Source organism: Pangasianodon hypophthalmus, chromosome 7, assembly GCF_027358585.1.
Source record: "Pangasianodon hypophthalmus isolate fPanHyp1 chromosome 7, fPanHyp1.pri, whole genome shotgun sequence".
Taxonomy (NCBI): Eukaryota; Metazoa; Chordata; class Actinopteri; order Siluriformes; family Pangasiidae; genus Pangasianodon; species Pangasianodon hypophthalmus.
Window position 1 is genome coordinate 21511620 of NC_069716.1, and position 27737 is coordinate 21539356.

General features: G+C 38.8%; 2 protein-coding genes across 2 annotated transcripts; one reads left to right on the forward strand and one right to left on the reverse strand.

Moving 5' to 3' along the window:
* Nucleotides 1-1328: 1328 nt before the first annotated feature.
* On the reverse strand, nt 1329-9921 carry slc26a2 (solute carrier family 26 member 2). Its single transcript, XM_026917451.3, has 4 exons — nt 9764-9921; nt 6248-6858; nt 2990-3729; nt 1329-2429 (listed from the first exon to the last, which is right to left on the reverse strand). Exons 2-4 carry the CDS (start codon nt 6836-6838, stop codon nt 1691-1693), a joined length of 2070 nt encoding a protein of 689 aa, XP_026773252.1. The 5' UTR covers nt 6839-6858; nt 9764-9921; the 3' UTR covers nt 1329-1690.
* Nucleotides 9922-11427: 1506 nt separating this feature from the next.
* Nucleotides 11428-27640, forward strand: pde6a (phosphodiesterase 6A, cGMP-specific, rod, alpha). The gene is made up of 22 exons (XM_026918292.3): nt 11428-12658; nt 14300-14452; nt 14671-14760; nt 14846-14986; nt 16228-16302; nt 16417-16481; nt 17485-17551; nt 17714-17761; nt 17872-18021; nt 18221-18364; nt 18574-18639; nt 18731-18877; nt 19373-19480; nt 20365-20474; nt 20628-20715; nt 20891-20991; nt 21142-21249; nt 21417-21480; nt 23209-23283; nt 23625-23708; nt 24587-24755; nt 26278-27640. The coding sequence occupies exons 1-22, from the start codon at nt 12182-12184 to the stop codon at nt 26322-26324; spliced, it is 2577 nt and encodes an 858-aa protein (XP_026774093.1). The 5' UTR covers nt 11428-12181; the 3' UTR covers nt 26325-27640.
* The last annotated feature ends 97 nt before the right edge of the window (nt 27641-27737 follow it).

The following is a 27737-nucleotide window of genomic DNA, read 5'->3' on the forward strand; positions in this document are numbered from 1 at the left end:
TAATTATATTTAATTCTCATGATTTGTATTCACAGTAGGCATATTTATTTTTACATTTTGACAGGGGGTCTACTTAATATTTGCTTGTGGGTCTTATTTTGTTTAATGCTTTGGCACAAGCACCATGCTTATATGGAAAAAAAAAAGTTTTCTGTACCAAGGGAAACACAGGGTTATAGAATGTGCTTGGTAGGCAAATCTCACACGGATATTTCAGGGCAAATATGGCAGCAACATACTGTGTGCAGAGAGTTTTTTTATTGTATGGTGGAATAATATAAGCAGTGAGGAATTTTCAATCTTACCTTATTATGTTATCCTTTCTTAACACTGAACTATTTAAAGGCAAGAAATTAAGGATACAAGTATTCTGTAAACAGTTTATTTTGTGTATAATAAAAGTTGTAACAATCGAAAGTATGTTACACCCATATTGATCAAAAACATTTAACAATACTTTCTATAGTGTTAAACATTTGAATTAAACAAAGAATTAATGAATAAAGATCCCTCTATAAATCTAAGAGCACAATTAATCAAAAAGCATCTCAGTGTTCATTGACCAAAATATATGTATTGCTGTAGAACAAATATATAGAATATATATATATATAAAGCTACATAAAGCTACTACTACTGACTTCCTGAACATCCTGATTGTGCATAGCAACTATGCAGTATTTACCCTGAATGTAACAATCAGATTAACAAGAAGTAATCTCCCACAGAGGGAGGCAGAGACTCAGTAAACATTTTATTTGCTTTGGCATATGGAAAAAAGAGCTAGTCACACTAAACTACAGCCTGTTTGTGTTGGTAACTCATTACTGTGTATGCTCAAGGCACTCAACATGCTTAAGACTTACACATAATAGGCTGGTGCTTGGTCGTTGTCATAAATACATTCAAATAAAAGGAATGGTTTCAATCTAGCAGAATTACGAAGAATAACTTACTCAAAAAAAACTCACACTTGTGCAGGATCTTTAAGTCATTAAAGATTTCTAAATACAATGAATCATCTTTATATGTTTATACTATTTGGTAAGACTGATCTGCGAAAATGTAATCAGTAGCTTTGCATACATACATACATACACATACATATACATATATATATATATATATATATATATATATATATATATATATATATATACACACACACACACACACACACACATATATATATATATATATATATATATATATATATATAGAGAGAGAGAGAGAGAGAGAGAGAGAGAGAGAGATGCATATACACATATAGTCTTCTTTTTGAGACCAGTAAAATTTTCTTTTCTTCATTTTCTTTGACCAGCAAAATGGAGACACAACCTCGACAGACACACAGTTTTGTCCAAGGTTGAACTGTCCACTTGTTTTTGTACATGTATTGTCCTTGTAAAAACCCACACAATACAAGTGCAAATACAATCAACAGTGAACTTTGTAAGAGCAATGACATTTCCTCTTTGCAATGGCCATAACTCTTCTGAAAATATTCAGAGCTTTTACATTTAACAAACCTATGAGCGCTGAATACAAACAGGAATCCAGATAAATTCTTTCCATTATTTAATGTAGGTTAGGATTGAAAAGAGCCAAGGACAACACAAAAATAATCTGTTTAAAATATTCCAAGGCACATAGGGTTGGCTGGACAGTGTAGTAAACGTGTAGCATTTCATCAGCAACGAGTCTCACTGTCACCATTCTGTGACTGACAGCTTTGGGCGTAACGGACGGCATCAACGAGAGTGTGAAAAATGATCTCTGTGCTCTTGGGGTCATAATAACCACCTCTGCGCAGGGAATCGATCACCGATGTGCTGCACTGGGCTAATAACAAGCGCACAGCAAACTCCTTGTACTCCTTACACACCTCCTTCAGAGCGCTAACTCCTGCCGTATCCAGAAATAACACGGCGCTGCAGTCTAGGATCAGTGTGTGAAAAGAAGGGAGGAAAATGTTGGTGGGCACTTCAGGGTCTTCCTTCTTCCTCTTCTGCTTTTCCAGCTTCTTGCGCCTGGCTTTCTCTTTCTGTGGGTCCAGACCTACGCTGCGATACAGAGACTTCTTAAACAGAGTCTGGTTGGCGTAGTAGATGGGAGCTTCATAGCGAAACACAGCAACCCCGGCTTGCTTGTGGAGGTTTTTATATGATTCCAGGTCCTTGAAGAGGTCACGATGCCCTGCCTGGCCCAGCTCGAGTGTCCGGGCACATTGTGTGCGGCCTAGCACACAGAATGCAGACACCAGCACGCCTACCAGCAGGCCCAGCTCAGTGTTTACAAGCGCTGACGTGGCCATGGTCACCAGCCAGATGACAGCGTCTATGCGGTTCACCCGCCACATTCCTGGAACATCTCGGAACTTCCGCAAGGCGCCACGCAAGTTCACCACAATGATAACGGCTAGCACACATCTGAAAACAAGGAAGGAGATGGTAAATGACATTTAACAATGCTGAAACTCAAATTTAATCAAGCCCACAAGCATGCAGTTTTCCACAGTTTAATATCCTAGCATACTGTCTTGTGAAAAGCAGCAATGGCTACGGTCAGCATCAAGCAGGAGCTGGAAGATTCCCCCAAATCTTTAAAGGTCTGGTATAAGGGAGCACTTTAGATTCCCAGTAAGTGATGATACTGACAGCCAGCGAGTGGTGGATCGAAATTACAAAGTAATTGTAATTTACAAAGTGCCAAATCTGCCAAATGTGAGTACAATAAACTGATGCTAATACCACAAACATCTAAAAATCACTCTTATGTGTCTACACGAAAACACAAAGCAAAGAGTATGCACGCACGGCAAACTCTCTGCTTCATTCAGACAGCCTTTCCTCACCGAATCTGAAGAAATCACCTTGGCGATTGGGAAGTTCATATTCGATAATGGAGAATGCAGGAATCGAAAACAAAAATGCATAACTTTTTTCCCTCTCCTAGACTGAGATTACACTGCATTACAGTATACACTTACTTCTGTAGTGAGTAGAAGAGAGGCGCGATGACAAGTAGCACCAGCAGTAGGACGAGAGCAGTAACCAGGCTTGAGAGCTGAGTCTGGCAGCCAGTGGACTCCTTCACCAGGGTCTTGGTCAGGGCAGCACTAGTGGTGAAGCAGCGGAAAAATGATGGAAAGATATTGCAGAACCCGATGGCGTACATCTCCTGATTGGGATCCACTATGTAGCCATGCTTCTGAGCAAACATCTCAGACAGAGACACAGTGATGGCGAAGCCCACAATGGCTATCGAAAAGGCATCAAGCGCTATGTTAGGTATGAGATCCCAGGCTGGGAGCTGTGGAGGCATGAAGCCTGTGGGAATGGCCCCAGACACCTCAGATCCATACTTCTCCTGGAAATGACCGAAGTGGGAAGCCAGTGTGGCAATGATGACCACAAACAGCTCAAAGGGAATTGGTGCCTTGAGTTTGGATTTAAAGCGGTCGTTCAGCTCTTTGGCGGGGACCAGAACGAGCAGGCAGAGGAGGCTGGTGATGAGGTCACATATGTTGGTTTGGCTCAGGTTCTCGATGAGCCTGAGCCAGGTTTTGATCAGTGAACCCCAACCTTGGGCACGAGGCAGCTTCAGGCCCAGCAGGTACTTCAGCTGTGAGGTGAGGATGGTGAGAGAGGCGCCAGTGGCAAAGCCACTTAGGAGCGAGTCAGAAAGGAAGACGGAGACAAAGCCGACCTGAAGGAGACCCATTAGCACCTGGAACAGAATAAAAAGCTCAGGATTAGGATTGTTTGTTGAGATCAAATATAGCTGCAGTTTTGGCTCAATTATGAGATTGCTGGTTTTTACACCAAACTGTTATAATTTTTAAACCAAAAGTTATACATTTTTAAGAGGAATAATAACTTGTTATTTGTTAAGCAAATTAGAATCAAAATGTGTTCTTCAACCTGAAAGGGTTACACAATACACGATTTCTTAAATATTATCACACATCAGAGGACAAACACATTACGCATCTAGGATATCATTCACATTTTCTGGGAGGACAATCAGGTTCAGTAGGCTGCTGATATAACACTCACCAGTGTTTTCTTTTTTTTTTTTTTTTTTAACTTCACTCATCTAACAATCAGAGATAGAAAACTATTAAAAAATTTATTTGATTTATTTGTTTAAAACTTGCATCAACTGGCAAAGTACCTCTCTTCCAAGTCCCACTACCTGCTGTATTACACACATGAAGCAAAGACGTGGTCTGCGTGTTGTCTGACTGTTTTTTACTAGGCATATTAATTATCTTGAATGGATGCTAGACGATTGTTCTACAATCAGGAATATGAACAGATGTGGAAACAGTGATACAAATGAGCAAAACACAGTGCAGTGCAGCTACATGACTATAGTCGTGCAGTCACCTCACCTTAATACTTCATCAAATGAAAATGAAGATAATAATGTCTCAGACTTAAATAATGTCTTTATGTGCAACGATAGAACACCACAGCTCATAGGTGAAATATTAGCTAAAGCAAACACTTTCTGCCTTTCTGCCATGTACACAAACAGGATTATGCTTCATCACCAGAGACATTATCAGGAGACTAAGATTAAGATTATGACTTTATTAAGTCAGCTCTCCCATGGATTCAAGTAAATGCATATTTTCCATAGCTCGTCATACTTTAGAGTTTAATTACTGCTTTAAAAAGCACTTTCTGCGTTTTAGCCTTAGGCTCAGTTGGACTTCTGAGCCATGGAGCTTTCACTTGCCTGGTGAGCTAGCTAATGCATATATTATTTGTCCATCCCTGTCACTATATTGATTTTAGGAACCTGCAATCACTGGTTACTATATACAGACACTCCCTCTAACATACCAACAAATGTTTTATCATTTGCTGACCAGACTTTCCATACATGTACTTATGTGTTTGAGTACTCAGAAGTGACTCCCAGCTGCCTGGCCATAAATTAAACCCATACACATAACACATCACCATGGGATCCCTCTCACCCCTCCCATTGACTGTTCACACTCCTCTCATCTGGAAGATTACAGACCATCCATGTCAAGTCTAGGTTCATGAACAGTTGCTTCTCTATGGCCATTAAGACTCTTAAACGGATCTGACTGATGGCTATTTAATTTATTTCCTACCTACTCTACCTGCTCTGCCATTTTACAAGACAAGACATAATTTATACCAATTCCACTGCACAAGTCACTTTCCATACACTGTACATAATAATGCTACTCACGAATATGCAAACAGTTTACATCATCAAGAATACTACTGGGTATAGTGTTTGATGTGTAAAGTTTAGTATTTAGTATTTACTGTATATTACATAGTTTAGTGTTTACTGTAAGTTATATAGTTTATTGTTTGTTATAAATTTCTAGTTTCATGTTACTGTATATTGAATAATAGCTCCAGTAGCACATTCTTCAGCCATGGATCTCCTTGTTAATGGGACTGGATTATTGACAATTTGACAAGATCCTGGATTTTTCAGGTTTTCAACGATGTTGTTGGACTTGTTCCAAAGATAACAGCAAGCCTGTAATCACAGACCTGTTCAGGAGCAGGCTTACCCAGAGTAAATAAGATTAGCGGACACGTAATCATGGCGTAGAACATGGCCATGACATAAAAAAAACCCATGGTCATTTGCAATATATGCACAGGAATGGCTTTGTTATGCTCTCGTTTTTACTATTGAAAGCATTTGTGGTTAATACATACTCCATAATTCAATGGATAAACTGAACAAGAATGTTAGGGCTCAGTGTTAATACATGGAGTCTTTTAGTCTCTTCTATGCATAGAGATTTTTCATTTGGCAAGGGGAAGTCTTACAGAGACATAATGAGATACAATGTCATCACAATGACATTAGAGGGGAGAACAAAAAATTTTTTTTAGCACAATTCTATTAATTAAAGAACTTTAAGAGAAATAGCCAATGGCTTAATATATTATCTTGTTGCCACAGTAAACTATAATGGGCACACACATTACTACATTGTGAGAATGAAATAATGAAAATCACAAGGTGGCCTCTTCTTTTGCAGCATTGTTGTCAGTCATCTTGTCATGGTTTTAAGTCTGTCTGATATATCTGCTTTTTCCAGTCAACATATTCAGCTTAGCTGTTATTTCAGGCATCTCAGTCTGGCTATAGTAATCAAGTTTATCTTTATCTTAACTCCCCCACCGCCCACCAAATCTGGTATATGTTAGAAGACTAGGTCTAAGCAGACACCTACCTGATACACTCCTGCCATGAAGGTCACAGTGACCCCTATGGTGATGGCGTAGCAGCTACGGTCACAGTGTGGAATTGTGCTGTTCTCCAGGCTGGTGAGGTTTCCTGACTGATCGGTGAGATATCCAGCCAATGTCAGCTCCCTGTCCACCACCTGACCCACCAACAAGCACAGCACCCCGAAGATACCCACTGAAATGTGCCTGGATGTGCCAAGCAGAGTGTAGATAATGCTGGAGAAGAACGAGGTGTACAGCCCATAAATGGGATCCTGGCCTGCCAGCAGTGAGTAGGCGATGGACTGGGGAACCAGCAGGATGCCCACAATAAGGCCTGACATCATGTCACCCAGGAGCCAGTCTTTGATCTGATATTTTGGCAGCCATTTTAAGATGGGTACAGAGTCTAGAAGCAGGGCTTTTGCTCGAGCTGGGCTGCAGACACATTGCTTCTTCAGTTTTTCTCTCAGCAACACCCTCAGAGGCTGGTCCTTTCTCTCATATTCCTCTAGGATGAATGGAGTCTGAAGTTCATTCTCAGATTCAGCTTCTGCTTCTGCTGTAACCTGGTCCGCCTTAGCACCTGACATCATGTAATCACCCAGAGCTCTCCCTTAGAGGAAAACACACAGATAGGTTTTAATAAAGCTATCAAAACAGTGTTGTGTGGTACATAAAAGGTAAATATCAGAATGACAAATTAAGTTGCTGTGCATCTGAACCTGTGGGAAATTGGATATGTAATATGGCCTTTTAATGCAGAGCAAATAACTTTATCAAAATCCAGGGTTTCAACAGGGCAGACAGGGACAGTCAATATTTGCTATATGGCACCAAAGTCATCCATCAAGCTTTATCTAATTAAATGACGTAAAATGACTTTGCAAGCCTGAAAGAGCCTATTTTTTTTTGGAGATTTATGCTTCTGTGACTTATTCTGACTTGCACATAAAAAGAAATAATGTTAACATGTAAGATAGCCCCTTCAAAAAAATTGCTGCTTCTAAAGTATTTCAGTTACTTGAAAGGTGTTAAGTACAATTCCTTTATGAAGAAGAAAAAAAAAAAAAGAAAGAAAAGCATTACAGTCAGAGAATATACACTCACTGACCACTTTATTAGGAACACACTGCTCATTCATGCAATTTTCTAATGGGGCAATCATATGGCAGCAGCACAATGCATAAAATCATGTAGATACAGGTCAAGAGCTTCAGTTAATGTTCACATCAAATATTAGAATGGGGGGAAAATGTGATCTCAGTGTGACTTTCACTGTGACATGGTTGTTGGTTCCAGACGGGCTGGTTTGAGAATTTCAGAAACTGCTGATCATCTTGGGATTTGCACACACAACAATCTCTAGAGTTTACACAGAATGGTGTGAAAAACAAAACAAATTCAGTGAGCAGCAGTTCTGCAGGAAGAAGCCTTGCTGATGAGAAAGGTCAGAGGAGAATGGTCAGAGTGTTTGGGGTTATAGGAAGGCTACAGTAACACAAGTAACCACGCTTTACAACCGTGGTGAGCAGAAAAGCATCTGGACAGTTGAAAAACATCACCTAGCCCACTTGTGCATCTGCCTCAAGGTTTGCCATGTTGTGCATTCTGAGATGCTTTTCTGCTCACCACGGTCATAAAGAGTGGTTACTTATTTATTCGGCAAACTCTTTTACCCAGAATGACTTCACAGTTGAGCCACAATATAATCCAAGCACAGTGATGAGAAACTGAGTCTATATGATTTTGATTAAGGATCTAACTCTGGCTTTCTGGTACTCCTGGAATTTAAACTCGATCTTCTGTTCAGGAGCTCTGAACCATATCCAATGAGCCACTACTGTTCTCACTAAAGCAAACACTAATGCTGCATGCAGGAATTACCAAGCAGTCAAAAGCACAATGAGAGCAGTCATGATCTAATCATCGCTAATCACAAATTAATTATGCGAGCAAGCTCACACAAAATCTTCCAGATTTCCAAAACAAACCATCCTCTGTGTAAATGATGTGGCACACAGCTTCATGGAGGACCTCCCTTTGCATAATTCCTGCATTTTTTTTTTACACAGATGTAGATTCTGTGATTCTGCAAGACTCTGCCCCTAACCCTGATCTAAACTTTCACTACATCATCACAAATGGATAATAGTTATCTGGGTGTCCATATCAGAGGTCTGTGCTGACTACGCATAAATTCCTGCACCTTATATTGTATTACAACTAATACAAGTACAGGAGTCCTAACTAGAATTAATGAAATAACAGCTGACTAACTACAATACAATATTATTGACAGTTATCAGACATTTATCTGTCATGGCATGAGAACATGTAGCTTATATAGACCACTTTTTTTTTTTTTTTAATTCAAACCTGCAAACTAATGGAAGGTCATGCTATTCTGTACATTTTGTACTGGTTGCAGTTATATTTCAGTGTGACCAATCGTTCCAGCGAGAGAGGCTCTTACTTACTTTTTGAGCGCTGATTATGATTATGATTGGACAATTACGATCGGACAAATTCAAATTAAAGGACACTATCCATTGGCTGTCTCACTGAAACACTAGGATGCTAAATTCATTTCGCTTGCCGTGTCATTTTGCCGTGTGGAATTGGATCCAAATCTCTGGGGTTGACTGTTTTGGGATCGTTTTTGTCTTTTTATTTTTAAAAAAAAAAACGCAAGCAAACACACATGCTTCATTTAAGGGACTAGTGTGTTTTTCTAGGTCAATCAGATAACATTGCAGGGAGAATTTTAATCCTGTGTACCTATGTACAGCTATTACTGTGCACTTTCTAGAGCTGCATTACAGTATTCCATTCATATTTCCTGTAATGTTTAACCAGTTTTACTTGCTTCTAAATTGAACGCTTTAGGATTTAGTTCAAAGTAAGATTTGCAATCAGGTATAGATACCGGTCAGTACAGGAGTATAACGAAATCGAAAAAACTTTGAGTTTGGTTTGAGTGAATAATATAAGAAAAGAAAGAACGAATTAAAAACAAACAAACAAACAAACAAAAAACCCCACTTTAAACTCAGCAGCAGTAGCTTCCCAAACTCTTAAATAAACCTAATCTCAAGTGGCACTATGTAGAGTATGATGGCTCATAGTATGTCCAATAGATAGATATTGCAGTAGTTGTAAACAAAGTGTAAATAATAGCAGGATGTCAGAAGTTTTAGTTTACCCTTAAAGATGCATTAAACAGAGTGTAAACTTGTGTAGGTAGGTAACTAATACCAAAAGTAATATCATTCATTTCAGCTAAGTTGAAGTTTAAAAGCTCACAATGACATCTGCAACACTCTACTGAGTTTTCTTCCGTGCACTGACTTTACCAGCATGCTTTTAAACGAGGTGTCTGTTAAGAAGTGCCACGCCAGCAGTGGATGAATGGGCCATTGATCAAAACTTTGCGACGTGTAACTTCAGGTTACATGTACATTACCAGACTCACAACAGTTCAGACAGTGCACAGATATAACGCTTAATCTGTAACTCACCTCGTAAAGCTTACACACTCATTCACATCTTATCATATCCACCGGATGACGTGCTGCATCTTTCCCGACTCCGACTCACTGACACTTGTGAAAGGAAGTAGACACAGAGTTCACCAACGAGATCTGAAGCCGCCACGGAACACCGCTGTCACGTGGTTCACTTCAGCACGAAAACATGTCACGTGAGCAGATATATACCCCGGATGTTGAGTAGCGTACTGTGAAACAGCATACTATCTTTCTAACTAGTGTGAGTTGAGAGAGTGCGCTACAAACCCGTACAGCCAGCCGTTTAGTCATACTGTTTAGTACAGTAGTATGCGGTTTATACATACACTACTCCCATTAAAAGTTTTATTCAGGAAACAGAATCACATACAGAGCTGATGATGATGATGGTTATTATTATTATTATTAGTAGTAGTAGTAGTAGTAGTAGTAGTAGTAATATTATTGTTGTTGCTGTTACTGTTACTACTACTATTAGTAGTAGTAGCAGTAGGAGTAGTTTTAATATTATTATTATTATTGTTGTTGTTGTTGTTGTTGCTGTTATTACTATTATTATTAGTAGTAGTAGTTTTAATATTTATTATTATTATTATTATTATTATTAGGAGTAGTAGTAGTAGTTTTATGATGATGATGAAGACGAAGATGATGAAGAAGAAGATGATGATGATAATTAGCAGCAGCAGCAGTAGTAGTAGTATTAGTAGTAGTTTTATGATAATGATGATGATGATTAGCAGCAGCAGCAGCAGTAGTAGTAGTAGTAGTTTTATGATAATGATGATGATTAGCAGCAGCAGCAGTAGTAGTAGCAGTATTAGTAGTAGTTTTATGATAATGATGATGATGATTAGCAGCAGCAGCAGCAGTAGTAGTAGTAGTAGTAGTTTTATGATAATGATGATGATGATTAGCAGCAGCAGCAGTAGTAGTAGCAGCAGCAGTAGTAGTAGTAGTAGTAGTAGTTTTATGACGATGATGATAATTAGCAGCAGCAGCAGCAGTAGTAGTAGTAGTAGTAGTTTTATGACGATGATGATAATTAGCAGCAGCAGCAGTAGTAGCAGCAGCAGCAGCAGTAGTAGTAGTAGTAGTAGTTTTATGACGATGATGATAATTAGCAGCAGCAGCAGTAGTAGCAGCAGCAGCAGCAGCAGCAGTAGTAGTAGTAGTAGTAGTTTTATGACGATGATGATAATTAGCAGCAGCAGCAGTAGTAGCAGCAGCAGCAGCAGCAGCAGTAGTAGTAGTAGTAGTAGTTTTATGACGATGATGATGATTAGCAGCAGCAGCAGCAGTAGTAGTAGTAGTAGTAGTAGTTTTATGACGATGATGATAATTAGCAGCAGCAGCAGTAGTAGTAGCAGCAGCAGCAGCAGTAGTAGTAGTAGTATTAGCCATGCTGCACTATATGAGAGACAGTAAGGTAGAGAGTTTCAAGTGGTATTCTGGTGTCTCAGCAGACTGTATGTGGCATGTGGTGTCATGTATTAATGTGAAGGTCAAAGACATTTCTGTAAACAGGTCTCACACAGATACAGTATTCCAATATACAGAATGCTGATCCCCAGTTGAGTGCATTGACACTTTCAAGTACAATTACACAAGTGGATTGATTTAATTTCCTGTTTTCTCTTGCAGAATGCTTCTATGATAATGTATGCTTCATGGCCAAAAGTATGTGGACACCTCACCATCACACCCATATGTGGCTCTTCCCCAAACTGTTGCCACAAAGTTGGAAGCATACAATTGTACAGGATGTCTTCGTAAGCTGTAGCATTACAATTTCCCTTCACTGGAACTAAGAGACCCAAACATGACATTGCCCAAGTATTACAGTACCCCTGTACGCACAGCGAGGTCCATGAAGTCATGGTTTGCCAAGGTTAAGGGTGGAAGAACTCAAGTGGCCTGCACAGAGCCCTGACCTCAACTGCACTGCACACCACTGGGATGAACTGGAACACCAACTGCACCCCAGGCCTCCTCACCTGTCATCAGCGCCTGACCTCACTAATGCTCTTGTAGCTGAATGAGCAAATCCCCACGTGCTCCAAAATCTAGTGGAAAGCCATCCCAGAAGAGTGGAGGTTATTATAACAGCAAAAGGGGCTAAATCTAGAATGGGATGTTCAAAAAGCACATATGGGCGTGATGGTCAGGTGTCCACAAACCTTTGGCCATATAGTATATATGAACTCTGACCATGTACTGTAAATAATCCAAATTATAATTGGATGAAAGATTAGGAGCATGCACACCTCTTTAAAGCAATCCACATAATCCCAGTTAGTTCTGCCCACATCTTAAGTGTAGAAGACATCACACACGAGTGTGTGGAGTGTGTGCAGTTACAGTCCTACAGGAAACTCTCAAAGGACATTTCTCAGCTAAGGCACCTATATGGCTGTAGTAGATCAGGATGTGGCTGAAAAGTTTCTGGACAGTAATCCTGCCTTTGCCAAGCAATACTATGATTCCCACTTTAGGGCCCAGGTTGTGTCGAACCTGCTGTCCACATCCAAGAAGACTGCAGTGGACATCAGCCAGTACCATGACCTGAGCTCTGTGGAGGAGAGCGAGTTTGTGTTTGACATGGTGCGGGACTTTCAGGACCACCTACAGATGGAGAGGGCTCTGTTCAACCTCATGCGCCATCTAAGCTTCATAATACGTGCTGACCGCATGAGCCTGTTCATGTACCGGCAGAGGAATGGCACGGCCGAGCTGGCCACTCGCCTCTTCAATGTCCACAAATATGCCACATTGGAGGAGTGCCTGGTCCCTCCAGACAGTGAGATTGTGTATCCACTGGACATGGGTATTTTGGGTCATGTTGCCACCGTCAAGAAGACAGTTAATGTACCTGATGTGACACAGGTAGGCTAATGTCTAGGGCTGGTGTGTTGAGATGACTGAACATGTGTTATAATCTCAAAGATTTTTCACCATTTATCATTATCTTCAAGATGAGTACTGATTAAAACTCAATGATGAAACATCCAGTCATTTTAATTTACTGCTATGAGACATTTACAATGATCTAGACAACTGAAACCTTTATAGACATTTAGAATTTTGATAGGATATTAATATTTCTAATATTAATTTTAAGACCTAAAGCAACATGACACAATGTATTTCATAATGCATTTGAAAATGTGACCCACTTGCTTCCAAAACAATATTTTGACCAGTAGAGAGCAGTGTAAGTTTAAATTTCTGTAGCATGACATGATTTTAAGAAATTGCCAACAGACTAAAAAACATCAAGTTGCAATAATTTATTATATTTTTCCCGGTAGGTAAAGAATTTGACCAATTACATCCTATTAGACAATTTTAACACATAAATAAAACAATTGTAACACATTTAATACTCTATAATAATTAGTTTGTGTTAATAGCTTAACATAGTTACATTTGTTTTCTTGCAGGAATAGTACATTTCAAATAGTACCACTTTTTGAATCAAAGATCCAATAGATTAATTTAGTCCTGAATCACACTACTGCAAAGAAGGCACATTATTAAATGTGCATGACACTGGTCTGAAATGAACACCATGAAATTCTCCCTTATAGCAATCAGTTCAGAAAGGAACAGACTGTCTCTCTCTCTCTCTCTCTTAACATGAAAACCTGCTATTCATTCTGGAAAATGCCTTTCTTTGTAGACCACGACCTTTCCCTAGCACATAATCATTTGTAATAAATTGACTGCCTTTATCTTCGTCAATGAAAATGTGACTGAAATACAAAGTCTGTGGAATGCAGCAGTGCCACTCCCTCCCTGCTTTAGCCCATCTCCCGTATAACTGACCAGCTGAAAATATCACTCTGTGTTCACCAACTCTGTCTTTAATAATATGCTAAAAGATTCCTCTTTGATTTGATTGCTTCAATTGCTCTTTGGGTAAATTATTTGCTCCAGAAACTATATGAGTGCAAAGTAGAATTAGTGCATTAGGTCTGTTTCTTTCCACTGGCTATGATGGGCCACAGGGAATAAAGCTCTTTAATCTTGCTTGAATTAGAGCGACCCTGGATTAGATTTAAAGGTCAGTGCATAAAACCATGTTCTCTAAGTCAGCGGAATAGCAGCAGCTTACCTGCACCTTGTATTTTTCAGCTCAATCACAAATGTCCATAAACTATGTAGTAAGAAAGATAGGGACTGTTGTTAACTAGTCAAAAACGGCCATGTGAGCTGTTGGTGAAGAATGACAGCAGATTGAATACATGATTTGTTCATGTTCAGACAGACATTTGGCAGTTGCTCATTTAATGACAAAAGTGATTGTATATACAGTAAATATAGCCTAAAAGCATGTTCAAAATGTTTTTAGGCTTCAGGGAAAAAGATCAAATGTATACCAAACAGGCGAATAGATTCGATTTGATGCCCTGTCAACACTAGCTAAAATGTTGCATGCAAATGTCATACTTTATCATTCATTGCAGTATTTATAGGTTGTGTCATGCTTTCTTAATGGTACTTAACATGTGGTTCTTTGTTCAGTGCCCCCACTTCAGTGACTTTGTGGACACACTGATAGAGTATGAGACTAAGAACGTACTGGCGACTCCCATCATGAACGGGAAGGACATGGTGGCTGTCATAATGGCGGTGAACAAGATTGGTGGCTCCTGTTTCACCACACAGGATGAAGAGGTGTCTGTCTTTCCCATTCTGTCTCTCCCTCTCTTTTTCTCTCAGATAGTGTACATCATATTATTTGCTCTTATTCCAGATGGCATAACACATAACACTGGGCACTACACATGGATGTGGAGAATTGTACAGAAATGCTTATACTTTATTTCTATGCTCATTTTATCTTCCCAGCTTAACTGTGTTTGTTAGAGTAACTCCTGCCTGTTTTTTTTTAGACGCTAGACAAATATTTGAACTTTGCCAATCTTGTTCTTCGAGTGTTTCATCTGAGCTACTTGCACAACTGTGAAACCAGAAGAGGACAGGTGAGATGATTAGTAATAGTTTATTGTTTTGCCTAATGCAACAACATGGTGGATTAATTAATTTCCATTTACATCTACCTTGCAGGTTTTGCTCTGGTCTGCCAGCAAAGTGTTTGAGGAGCTGACAGATATTGAGAGGCAGTTCCACAAAGCCCTGTACACTGTGCGAGCCTTTCTCAACTGTGACCGCTACTCCGTGGGCCTTTTGGACATGACCAAGACAAAAGTGATTTAACTGATCACTGGAGTAGTGCTATGACATTTGAATTAGAACTGGGTTTTTATCTTCCTGATTAGAGAATGGTAATAAGTAGATTAAATGTTAACCATGTGTCTTTACAAAAACACTCGATATGTAAACATTTCTTGAGTGTACTGAGACGTAAGACAAGCCTTCGCATTGCTGCTTTGAGACACAGAGACCAAAAATTACATATATATTGCAAATACAATTCTTTGTAACACTTACCTACAAGGTCCATAAATAAGCATTTATTAATACTTAACCTAACATCTATCATCTAACAACTAATCTTATCATGATGTTCCTGAGATAATCAGCAATTAACAGCCTCTGAGTCATATAGTATATAGCCAAGAATAATGATACCACTTAAGTATTAACAAATTTGCACACTCATTGTGTTAATATCATGACTTGCAGTATTAATTAATTAATATATAATTAATTAAATAGTATAATTTAAGAAGGGTGTGTTTGGAACCCAAATTATAGGCTATAATACAGTATAAAGTTGAGAACCTTTCGGATTTTTGTTTTCCAACACCCCAGTTCTAAACAAAACCTACCATGAAACATATTATTAATAGAAATGAAATTTGTGTGGTATGAACCATAAGCAAATACGCTGGATTCTAAAATCACATCTACATACAACTCTAAGCTTGGTCTCAACAACTGTTTACAACTCTTATACTCTTATTTACCATATTTTACATTCCTTACTGTATGCTTGAATAAACGAACCTTCTTTGATATCATCATTATACCCATTTTTATAACATCACACTGAAAAAATGGTCATGTTGTCTGAAAGCAACTTATTAGCGGTGCTGGGTTTGAATTCGGAACCATGAACTGTCCCAAGTTACTTAAATAACCTAATGTTTGGATTAACCTACAGTACATTGTGTAAAAAAAAAGCCCATTAATAATATAAATGATCTTCATTAATACTACAGGTCACAGTATTAATTTACAGGATGAGTTAATATGATGTTAATTCATAACTGTTACCATTAGTAATGGATATTCATATATGACTCAGTTTGCTGTTAATGTATACACTTCATTATTTTCTGATGTGCTCATTATGAAAGCATTACTTAAGGATTAATATATTCTTATTTGTGGACTTTATGGACTTCATATAAGATAACAGATTGACCCAATTGTACATCAGTGAGTGCTAACATGACTGTAAGCATCTCTTATTATACTTTTAGGAGTTCTTTGACCTTTGGCCTGTTCTGATGGGTGAGGTGCCTCCATATTCAGGACCAAAGACTCCTGATGGCAGAGTAAGTTCCATAAAATATGACATTAAATAACCATTGGTTCCTAAATCCTATATTCTATTTCAAAATACACCTGTGTGTGTGCAGGAAAAACTCATGATATTACTTTCCCCTCAGGAAATCATCTTTTATAAAGTGATTGATTATATATTACATGGAAAGGAGGACATTAAAGTAATACCGTAAGTCACTCCACTTTTATCATTTCTGATCTCTGAAATATAATTACTAGGATTTATTTATAGCCTTGGGCTGAAGCCAATTATGACTGTCATAAAGAGACACCATAACAGCAGCACCAATTTAAGAAGAAGCTCAGAAATTACCTAATGTATAATACAATAAAATAATAGCATTCATTCATCATAAATGGAGCCATGGAATAACTGAAATTTGGGAGAGTTTCACATATGAATCATCTCCTTCTACTTTGTTAGCTCTCTATATAGTTCTGTCTCCTCATTTCCCCCCTTGTGATGAAATTTGGCATCCACCACCTCCCCATCTCCTCCCACTCAACTCTATCTCAAAAATCTTCAAAAGTCTTCAAACGAAAAAGGGGCCTATCTATCTAGCAAAATCACACCTCGTGCTACCAAGAGTTAAAGGCATGGTCTGCATTCACAAATGGAGGGCTTCCCCACAGTTGGTTTTTTTGTAAACAACAAGCAATGCTGAGCTCTGATGCAATAATTGGATGTAAATGTAAATAAATAGTGCTGGATAATGCTGATGATAATGATTATATAATACAGTTTCACACTGTGGTGTAGAGAAATGTAGTCTTTCAAGTCATGGAAATTGTTAACTATTGATTACATACATTTGATCATTAAACCAAATTATGTTCATCATGCATCTTTGTCAGAAAAGAATATATCAGAAGATATTTGGATTATTATTTTCATGGCAAATATGATATCAAGATATCAAACTCCAAATTGTTACATAATTTGAATGGAACTGTTGTTGGTTCCCATGACAAAGGTAAGGCTCTCCTACTGCTAACTCCCAATTTCCCCCCCAATTATAATGCTGTGCAGATCCCTAGACATGTATATTGTTTCAGGAATAGTATTTAGCCTATATGATTCTATGCTTTAGCTACAGTCTAAAAAAGATGTATTGTACATACTGTATATTGTCATATTTTTGCAACTCTGCTATATTTGCTCTGTTATGTAGGAACCCCCCTGCTGATCACTGGGCTCTGGTCAGTGGATTGCCCACCTATGTGGCTGAAAATGGCCTGGTAAGAGTCCTCTGTCTATCAAAACTATCATGCCAGTCAGCAGAAAGGCATTATCTGAATGTAATGATGGAATACTGTAATGATGGACACAGCAACTAATGGATTGAACCTTTTAAGTACTGGTGAATCTCATGATGTTGATGGTCTCCATCTTTCCAATAGATCTGTAACATCATGAATGCTGCCCAGGATGACTTCTTCAACTTTCAAGTAAGTTCAATGAATGTATTATTTCTGCTGCATTTCATTTGTTGAAAAAGTGAACTATATTAACTGAAATGTGCTCTGAATGTAAACTTTGTTGCTGTTGTTATTATAAGAAAGAGCCTTTGGATGAATCTGGCTGGACTGTAAAGAACGTCTTGTCTCTACCCATCGTGAACAAGAAAGAGGAAATAGTTGGCGTGGCAACATTCTATAACAGGAAAGATGGAAAGCCGTTCGATGAAATGGACGAAACACTAATGGAGGTATTTGCGGATTCAGCCTGAGTCACTGTTGTATTTTTATACAACAGTCTCTGCATTATTGATTCATGAACTCTTCACCCAGAGGCTATGAAGACTTCCAAATTAGTCCTGTTTTTTTTTTTTTTTAAGTCAGAGTGTTTACAATGATTGTAATGACTGGAATTATTTTAATTCCAGTTCTTATTCTGTTTTATATCAGTCCCTAACTCAGTTCCTGGGCTGGTCAGTGCTCAACACAGACACTTACGATAAGATGAACAAGCTAGAGAATCGCAAGGACATCTTTCAGGACATGGTGCTTTACCATGTCAAGTGCAGAAAGGATGAGATCCAGAACATCTTGGTGAGTTTCTGCACCATAACATCGTCAGTTAAACATTGTAAACAGTGTATCCTGATAAAAAATAATACATTACCCTGATCCTTTAATAACTGTTAGAATATTGTAAAATTAGTATAATGTGGAACTATAGTAACCTGCAAAGAGACTATTATCTTCCCTATGATGTTGTTAAAATAATTTTATTATTATTATTGGGTCTTTTGTGTTAGAATACTCGTGAGGTGTATGAGAAAGAACCAGATGAATGTGAAGAAGATGAACTGGAAGACATTCTGGTAAAAAAAAAAATAGTCACACGAATGAAAAGAAATATTTAAATATGATTAATTAGCTATATTTTTAAGTTTCATTTTATCTGTCTTGTAGGCAGAAACTTTACCAGACCCAGAGGAATCAGAGATCTATGAGTTTCATTTCTGTGACTTTGAGCATACTGAGCTGGACCTGGTTAAGTGTGGTATTTCCATGTACTATGAGCTGGGAGTGGTGGACAAGTTTCATATACCTCGTGAGGTGAGTTAGAGCTAACAGCAAGCCAATTGATATCTCAAATTATGGATCTGGGGGTCCAAGACAGCATAATTGGCTCTGCTCTCTGGGTGGCAAAGATTGGCTTTGTTTCTTTCCTAGTCAACCATAGGATGCGGCGAGTGGAGGAAGCATGTGTTAGCTCTCACAGTCCCAGACTGGTAGCTGTCATGTGGTAGAGAAGCTCTAGCTAGCAGATAGGAAGAAAACCATGTTAAACGACTGTACATGGTCCTTTTGGGTTTGTTTAAAAAAAACAAAACATTTTCTACCAATTTGGTCTTCCAAGATGCCCACAACTGGCTAGTGTTGTGTTGATTGACAGGGCAGAGGGCAATGCCATCCTTCCCACTCCCAAATTCTCAAATTTGCTTAATTGTACTCCCCATGGATGGCTGTGGCATCATTGGGATTCAAACTCATGATCTCCTGAGCACTTTTCTGTACTTGTTGGTAAGTAAAGTACTCATATGTTTCCAGGTGCTGGTGAGATTCGTGTACTCAGTCAGTAAAGGCTATAGAAGGATTACCTACCACAACTGGAGACATGGCTTCAATGTGGGCCAGACGATGTTCACACTTCTCATGGTAAAATGCAGCTGTGTTAGAAACAAGCACTAGATGCATTCAGCAAATAATAGACCTATGACTGAATCTATGAATAGATTTGATCGTATCTCGCTAGAAACAAACAAATGACCCCCCTTGCTTGTGTATTTGACAGATTCCTTCAAAACATGTTGTCACCTTATTTTAAGTGTGCTGGCAATATGTACTGGTATAGGGCCCTCCTCCATTATGTATTCCTAAAAAGGAGATCTAGAAGCACGATAATGAGGCATCCATGCATGAAACTGCTTCATGCTGCCTCATCAGTAAACACAGACATTGACTCATATGACAGGCAGGATGGAATTTTGGTGCTGGTGTGAGTCCAGTCTGTAATGAGCACCACTCCCAGGTGTCATTGAATGTAATGAGCTCTCTAGAGTCCAGTACAGACATTGAGTCTCCTCACGCAGCTCTGCAGAGATGTCTTTTAAACCTTTAATATAGGTTCAGGTCAAAACGATACATTTTTTTCACTAAAAGCAGAGTAATATTGAGAATGATTTTTCTAATAAGAAACTGTACCTACTTGGCTTACCATCTGAAATAATGAAACAAGAAAGAACATTTTAAACTAACGTTTATATTAGGGACATGTTTGACCAGAGAGTAACAAGGTGTAATTAATGTGTTAAAATTGTCACTTTTATACATAATTGTAAATTCATATTTTTTAAATATTCAAATTCATCATTTTAAATATGTAAATATGTAAATAAACAAAATGAGGTTACAGAGCATGTCACATGTCTTATTTATGCTCTCACCCATTTTTCCTTAAGCATTAAGAATTTTGTCTATTTTCTTGTTTATTTCCAATTATTTTCATATACTTGCCTTAATGCTCTAAATATTTCTCTCAGACTGGTGACCTGAAGCGCTACTACACAGATTTGGAGGCCATGGCCATGGTCACAGCTGGTTTATGCCACGATATCGATCACCGCGGGACAAACAACCTCTACCAAATGAAGTATCAGCTGCATACCATAATTACTGCCATAAACTGCAGAGATGTTGCACTTACTTTTGATGACAACATCTCTCTGTAATCTGTTGCTTCTTATTTGTGTGGCATTAATTTAGCATGTTTTAGATCATCTCCTTTCTGGAATTATTTTCTCAGATCTGGGAACCCGCTAGCAAAGCTGCATGGTTCTTCCATTCTCGAGAGGCACCATCTGGAGTTTGGTAAAACCCTGCTGAGAGATGAAGTGAGCCTAAGACTTGATGTGCTTCCCAAATTTATCACAGCATCTCATAATATTTTAATGAAATTACATCTTGTCCGTGCATGAAAAGCAAATTCAAAAGAACCTGACCTCTAGGATCTGACTGAAAAAAAACTGCATGTTCTTCTATTCACTGTCTATATATTCATCTTTTCAGGGTTTGAATATCTACCAGAATCTTAATCGACGGCAACACGACATTGTCATCCATTTGATGGATGTAGCTATTATTGCCACAGACTTGGCTTTGTATTTCAAGTAAGGATATTACATTTTATGCTGTGAATATGGTATGTGAACACTGGCTTGTTGATGAATGTATCACCATGGAAACTGTTAGAACATTCCTGAGCTGTCAGTAGTGTGTCACTGTGAATGACATTCACTTAATTGTTATATTGCTTGCAGGAAAAGGGCCATGTTTCAAAAAATTGTGGATCAATCCAAAACCTATGAGAACTGGACCGACTGGACCAAGTACATGATGCTGGAGACGACCAGGAAAGAAATTGTGATGTAAGAAATGTCCAACAGTGTTGCAATATAACCCTGCAGCAGTAATATTTGAGTAACTCACAGAAAGAGAAATATTCCATTGCTTTCTCCATTTTTGACTATGATATGGGTCCATGTGAGTTCATTCACAGAGTCACAGCATGATGTTGATGATGTTTCCATGGCAGGGCGATGATGATGACTGCCTGTGATTTGTCTGCTATTGCCAAGCCCTGGGAGATCCAGAGCAAGGTATGGCATAATGCAGTTTTGCTCAGCAGGCCAGATTCAACAGCTCCTGCATGAAAAGGCTGTGGCTGCTCAAATATATCTGTGCTGTCAGGCAATATACAGTAATGAGATTCGGGTGCATTTCATATGGTAATGTGATAAGTTGTTTATACTGTGTTATTATGCATTTAGGATCTGCAGCCTTGCTGATGATTATGTATGACAGGCTAAAGTAGGTAACTAAGCTGTGGAAAAACAACTATGAAAAAATGATGACTGAGCATAATGTTTTGGTCCTGTTCACTTGTGATCACCAGCAGAGTACTTTGCTTCTGATCAAGTTACTTCACTCCTGTTGAGCTGATTAATTGCATCCAGTTACAGGTGTTAATCGGCACAGAGATCTCTTGTGACCCAACAAAAAAGACATGGGAGGAGGTGTTTTTTACTTTCATGAGGCTTGTGAGACAAAAAAGACACTGTTAATCATCCTGGTTAGTGTGGCAGTGGATTAAATTACTTATTTGTTTTCTTTATTTTTGGAAACAGAACCAACCAAGAGGTACAAACAAATATAACAATGATCAAACTTTCTGTTGGAGTGGACATGATTGGACATGAATTCCTTGGGGAACAGGCAGGATTAGTCAGAATTTCTTTGGGAGCTGGAAGGATTGGTCAGAATTCCTTCAGGAGCAGGCAGGATTGGTCATACTTCATTAGTTAGCAGGCAGGATTGGTCAGAATTCGTTTGTTAGCAGGCATAATTGGTCAGAATTCCTTCGGGAGCTGGCAGGATTTATCAAAATTCCTTTGTGAGCTGGCAGGCTTGGTCAAAATTCATTTTTTAGCAGGCAGGATTATTCAATTTCTTTCAGAACTTGCAGAATTGGTCCAAATTCATCCAGGAATTGGCAGGATTGGTCAGAATTCCTTGAAGAGAAGGCAGGAGTGGTCAGAATTCCCTCAGGAGCAGACAGGATTGGACAGAATTGCTTTGGAAGTCATCAAGATTCATTAGAATTCTGGGAGCTGGCAGAATAGGTCAGAATTCCTTTGGGGGCAGGCAGGAGTGGGATTTAAAAATAAAAAAATAAAAACAGTTATGTGCAGACCTCCAAGTCCAATTTGCAGTCTGCGCACTTCCAAGAGTAACAGCTTACATCAAATATTTGTGAATATTGTAATTTGTCTTTTTCCAGAGAGTGTAGCAGCAAATTAAACCCCCTTTAAATAAGATGGTTCCTTGCAGTTATTTCACATATAAATGTAAAAGGTTTATTCAAAAGCTTCATTGCACAGACAGACTGATATCCCATGTAATAAAATATCAGTTGACTGCTAATCTAATTTTATTGCTGCTACAGACATAAAATATTACAATCAGAAAATTTATCTCCATGCCCTGCCTCAGCCGATATTCCACTGAAGTGTAACCTATGTACATTTGTTTGCGTAGTGCAGAACAAATTAATGAATGGAGCACACACAGGAAACTTAATCAGTGATTAGTAATTACTTCACTTACCATCAACATCAAAGAAGTATCAGCACTTTTATCAAGCTCTTACAGCCGCAAAGGCTAAAGCCTAGAAGTTACTCTAAGCACCGTCTCAAAATCTTATGATTATCTTAATGCTTTGAGGGTTTTGGGCAGTTTGCTTTTCCTGCCCTATTCCTAAAGGCATGCTTGAAACCACATCCTGGTATGTTTAAACTCGTTTGGTTTATGCATGTGTGATCCTGCAGGTGGCACTCTCTGTGGCTGCGGAGTTCTGGGAGCAGGGTGACCTGGAGAGGACTGTGCTCCAGCAACAACCTATTGTGAGACATTCACCAGAATGATGAGACACAGAGAGGAGGAGGAAGAGGAGGAGAAGGCCATGGTGGCAAAGACAGAGAGTAGAAAAAGAAAGAGAGAGATTGCCCATAGGACACATCGTGATGTACTGCCTATTATGTGGTGCAGTGAGTCATAAAGAGCGGTCATAGTGGCCCAGTCAGCTGCACTATTCCCTAACTTGCCTATTTTACACCACACTGCCTCCAGATCCTTTCATATCCTGTTCTTTCCATTGGCTACTGACTTTAGCTTTAAGTGCAACAATTCAAAGGATTTAAAAATGATTTGTTTCACTATATCTCAAGTTCTGTTTACCTTCTAGCCCATGATGGACAGAAACAAAGCAGATGAACTACCCAAACTGCAGTGCGGTTTCATCGATTTCGTCTGCTCCTTTGTGTACAAGGTGAGGCCTTCCATTTTGATGTGCCAACATTCACTTATACTGTAACTTTAAAAAAAAAACTAAACTCTTTCAGGTTTTCTAGACACTGATAGATTTGCACCTGTATAGAAAATACTGTAATTAAGTGACAGGGTTAATTACATTTTATTGAATGGTTATGTAGTAAGTGGGTCTAACAATTACAGAGAGTAGAGTGTAAAAATGCAATGGGAGAATGTGCAATGCATTATTTATAAAGGCTCGCTTCTCAGATGAAAATGAATGACCTAATGAGGCAGCCAATTTAGTTGAGGACAAACGAAGTTCTGCATCTTTCATCACTCCCAAGTTTAAGTGTGCTAAAATGTAATTCAGCTTTAATCACTCCAGGTTTTTCATAAACTTTATTTCATGATGGTGCATTCATTAATTACGTATTATAAATATAGGCTGTCAGGATCATTCAAAAAACAATCCTAAATGTAATTTCCTACATTTGAAAATCAAAATAAATTCTTCAAACTCTGCCCTTTGCATAGTTCTGCCCAACAATTTAAATGGTCTGGGTGCAATGGGTTGGTGATGATGGAGCACTGGAGCAATACAGGATTTTTTGATATTGACTTCTCTCTGAAAAAGTAGATCATTTAGAGCTTGACTAAAGAATTCCTGAAGATGTCCTACAAAAATTCATTTTTGCTTAAATCTTCATTGACTACTCCAACAACTGCCCCTAGTCCTCCATTACCACTGAGAGTAAACAGGTTTTCTATTCTTTTCTGAGCACAGTGAAACGTCAATATTCACGTCTGTGGTAATCGTACATCACAGATATGTTAGTTTGAGATTAATTCGACTAAATGCTATAGTATTACACACTCTTCCATATTTCCCTGCAGGAGTTCTCTCGCTTCCACGTGCAGATTACACCCATGCTGGACAGGCTACTGAACAACAGGAAGGAGTGGAACGCTCTTAAAGAAATACATGAGGCCAAACTGGCGAAGATTGAGGAAGCCAAGAAGGCTAAGGAAGAGGCTGCAGCTGCGGCAGCAGCCGCCAAACAGGGTGAGAACTTTAAAACTGGCTTGTATTCACGTTAAAATTTAAAAATAAAAAAAGGTACTAGTGCTAGGGAAATGCTTATCACCCTAGACTATTCATTCACTCATTCATCTATAGTAAGTGCTTCAAATGATCCAAGATTATCCCAGGTTGCAAGGTAGGAATACACCCTGAATGGGATAAGAGTCCATTCCAGGGCACTATGCTCACACACATTCAGACCTAGGGGCACTTCCATTTTATTTGCATAGAGCTTTTAACAGTATGCATTTTCGCAAAGGAGCTTTACAGAAATTCGTAGATTTCCATTCAGAGTTGACAATAGGAAGCAAAAACTTCCTGAGCTGACACAAAAAATTGAGAGGAGCCAGACTCAAAAGGGAACCCATCGTCTGGGTGATACCAGATACTGGAATTATAAATCATTACCCTTACACAACTGTATACTGTAAAGTCAAACAGTACAGTAAGTGTGTTGAAAGGATGTTCAGTATGAATATGAGCATCATTGTCTCTATGATTACAGCAGCACTTCTTAGGTAAAGTCTTAATGTTTAGAGTAGCCAATGGAGGAACCTGAAGGAAATGTGGACATGTGGAGAACATGCAGAACTTCTAACAGTGGACATTGTCACAAAGCAGCATTACAGATCTCTGGATTTAGATATAGATTTAGATTTATCCCTAATAAGCAAGCCAGAGGTGACAGTGGCAAGGAAAAGCTCCCTGAGATGCCATGAGGAAGAAACCTTGAGAGGAACCAGATTCAAAAGGGAACCCATCCTCTTCTGCATGTCACCAGACAGTGAAATTATAAATCATTACTCTACAACTGTATACTATAGCTGTGTGTATAATCTATAATTTACAGGTGAGTGTAGTTTTTAGCAAGTGCAATCATTAGGCTGTCCAAGTGAGACCATCCACAGACATCTTTAGGGTATCAGTTTGGTACCATCCACAGCAATTTCACAGGAAATGTCAGACTAAACACTATTTACACTTACAAGCTAACAGTGATTAGTCAAATAGTACCTGAGCCAGGAGAGTCATTTCCTCCATTAACTCCAAATCTATCTAGTAGAATATTAAGATCTATGGTATCAAAAGTTGCACTAAGATCAAGCAACACAACCAAGGAGAGACAAACCTGATCAGAGGCCGGTAGTAGGTCATTTACCACTTTAACCATTGCTGTTTCAGTACTGCGATGAGGCCTAAATCCTGCCTGAACGATTTGATGAACACTATACAGACAGTAATCTGAGCTCAGTTTCTAACAGGGAGGCTTGCAGCTGTAACCCAGCAATGCAACCTACTGCACCCTCTGGATTTACTGTTACAAAAGAATCAGACTGACAGAACTGAGAGAATCCTTTCATTTCTGGGAATTATGTTTATGTGTTGATTCTTTCACAGTGTCAAGGTTGAGAACAAGACAATAAAGTAAAAAGGCAGATTTGACACTAAACACTGACTGAGAAATGGTGAGCTTAACTTTGTTCTTTTCTCTCTGCCCTTCCAGCAAGCGCAGCCCAGGCATCCCAGTCCAAGACCTGTGTCCTCAGCTGAGTCTTCAACCGTTCAGAACAGAAATATTCCATATCAATATCAACATATCTATATATTCTCTTTTTCAGTTAGATTTTAGAATCTAGATTTTAGAGTTTAGAAGATTAAAGGGATCAAAACAACTACTTAATGTCTGTGATGTAGCTAGGGGAGAGTAAATATACTAAATAAAATCACTATATGATCTGTACAAATTGCCTGTTTGATTCTCTTTTAAATAAATTGCCCTGGTAGCCAATAAAATGTGATTACACAAACTAAGGGATGAGTTCGTTCAATGTCTGGGTGGTTAAATGTGGAGGAATTGTAATGATGATGTCCATTGACCTTTTATGAACATTATTATAGCACAATTACAGCACAAAGCATTTGGAAATGTCATAAAATATTTCAGGGGGCTTTAAACCCAACCCCCCTCCCCCAAGCTATGCTGCTGCTTAATGTGCTGGAGAATTTAGTAAATTACGAATAGTAATAATAATACATTGATATGTGTATATTAGTTAATGTACATATAGAGTTTAAATGATTAATTAGAGCACTGTTGAAATTTTGTGTAGTTGCCAAACATTAGACTGTATCTTTCATTTAATTTGTACTACCCTTGTGTGCAACAGAATTATGTATATTCAGTAAAAAAAAAACCTGACAGTGCTAAAAATAAACATAGCAAAGATAATAACTGATTTACGTGTTGTGACTAAGCCATGCTTCTCTCCACCTAGAGGATGCTGCGCACTCGGCTGAGCTCTTGTGCGTGCTAACCGTCCCACAGGGAGCGTGCATAATGATCTAACACACGGCAGGATGATGCCCGCAGGGGATGGTGTAATTGAGCGGGGAGGCGAGTGAGCTGATTGGCAGATTAGGAGCTGGTGAATGGGGGGGCTTTAGCTACAGTGCTGACGTCATCTCAGACGCACAGTTAGGGTACGTCAGCATCGTGTGACGTAATGGTGTACTGTCTTTGGATTACAAAGCTGCAGGAAGGGATATCTACGTGTTTTAACCCTGCGTTGTCAAGAGATTTACGTGCATTCACACACACACACACACATCTTATGCAGAAAGCAGAATCGCTCAAGGTAATGAAGCGGTAAACTGCCACCAGCAGCGTCATCGGGATACTGCATTAACGTAAAGGTTCTTCTCTTCTTCCTTTCCATCTGGGACTTTGCCTGGTTACAGAATCTTCAGTATCCAGTTGTGCATCTACTGCTTACACAGTGTGTAGCTCAGCCATGACAAGGATTCAGCACCCTCCTCTCTCGAACTCCTGTCCAACCTGCACTGCTCGTTCCAGGACTAATTTCATAGTGCTACCAGTCCTTTATGTGGAGGGTAAATCAGCCCATATCACATTAATCCTTGTCAAGCTTATTTTGTTGCAGAGAAGTGGAGCATAACACAAAT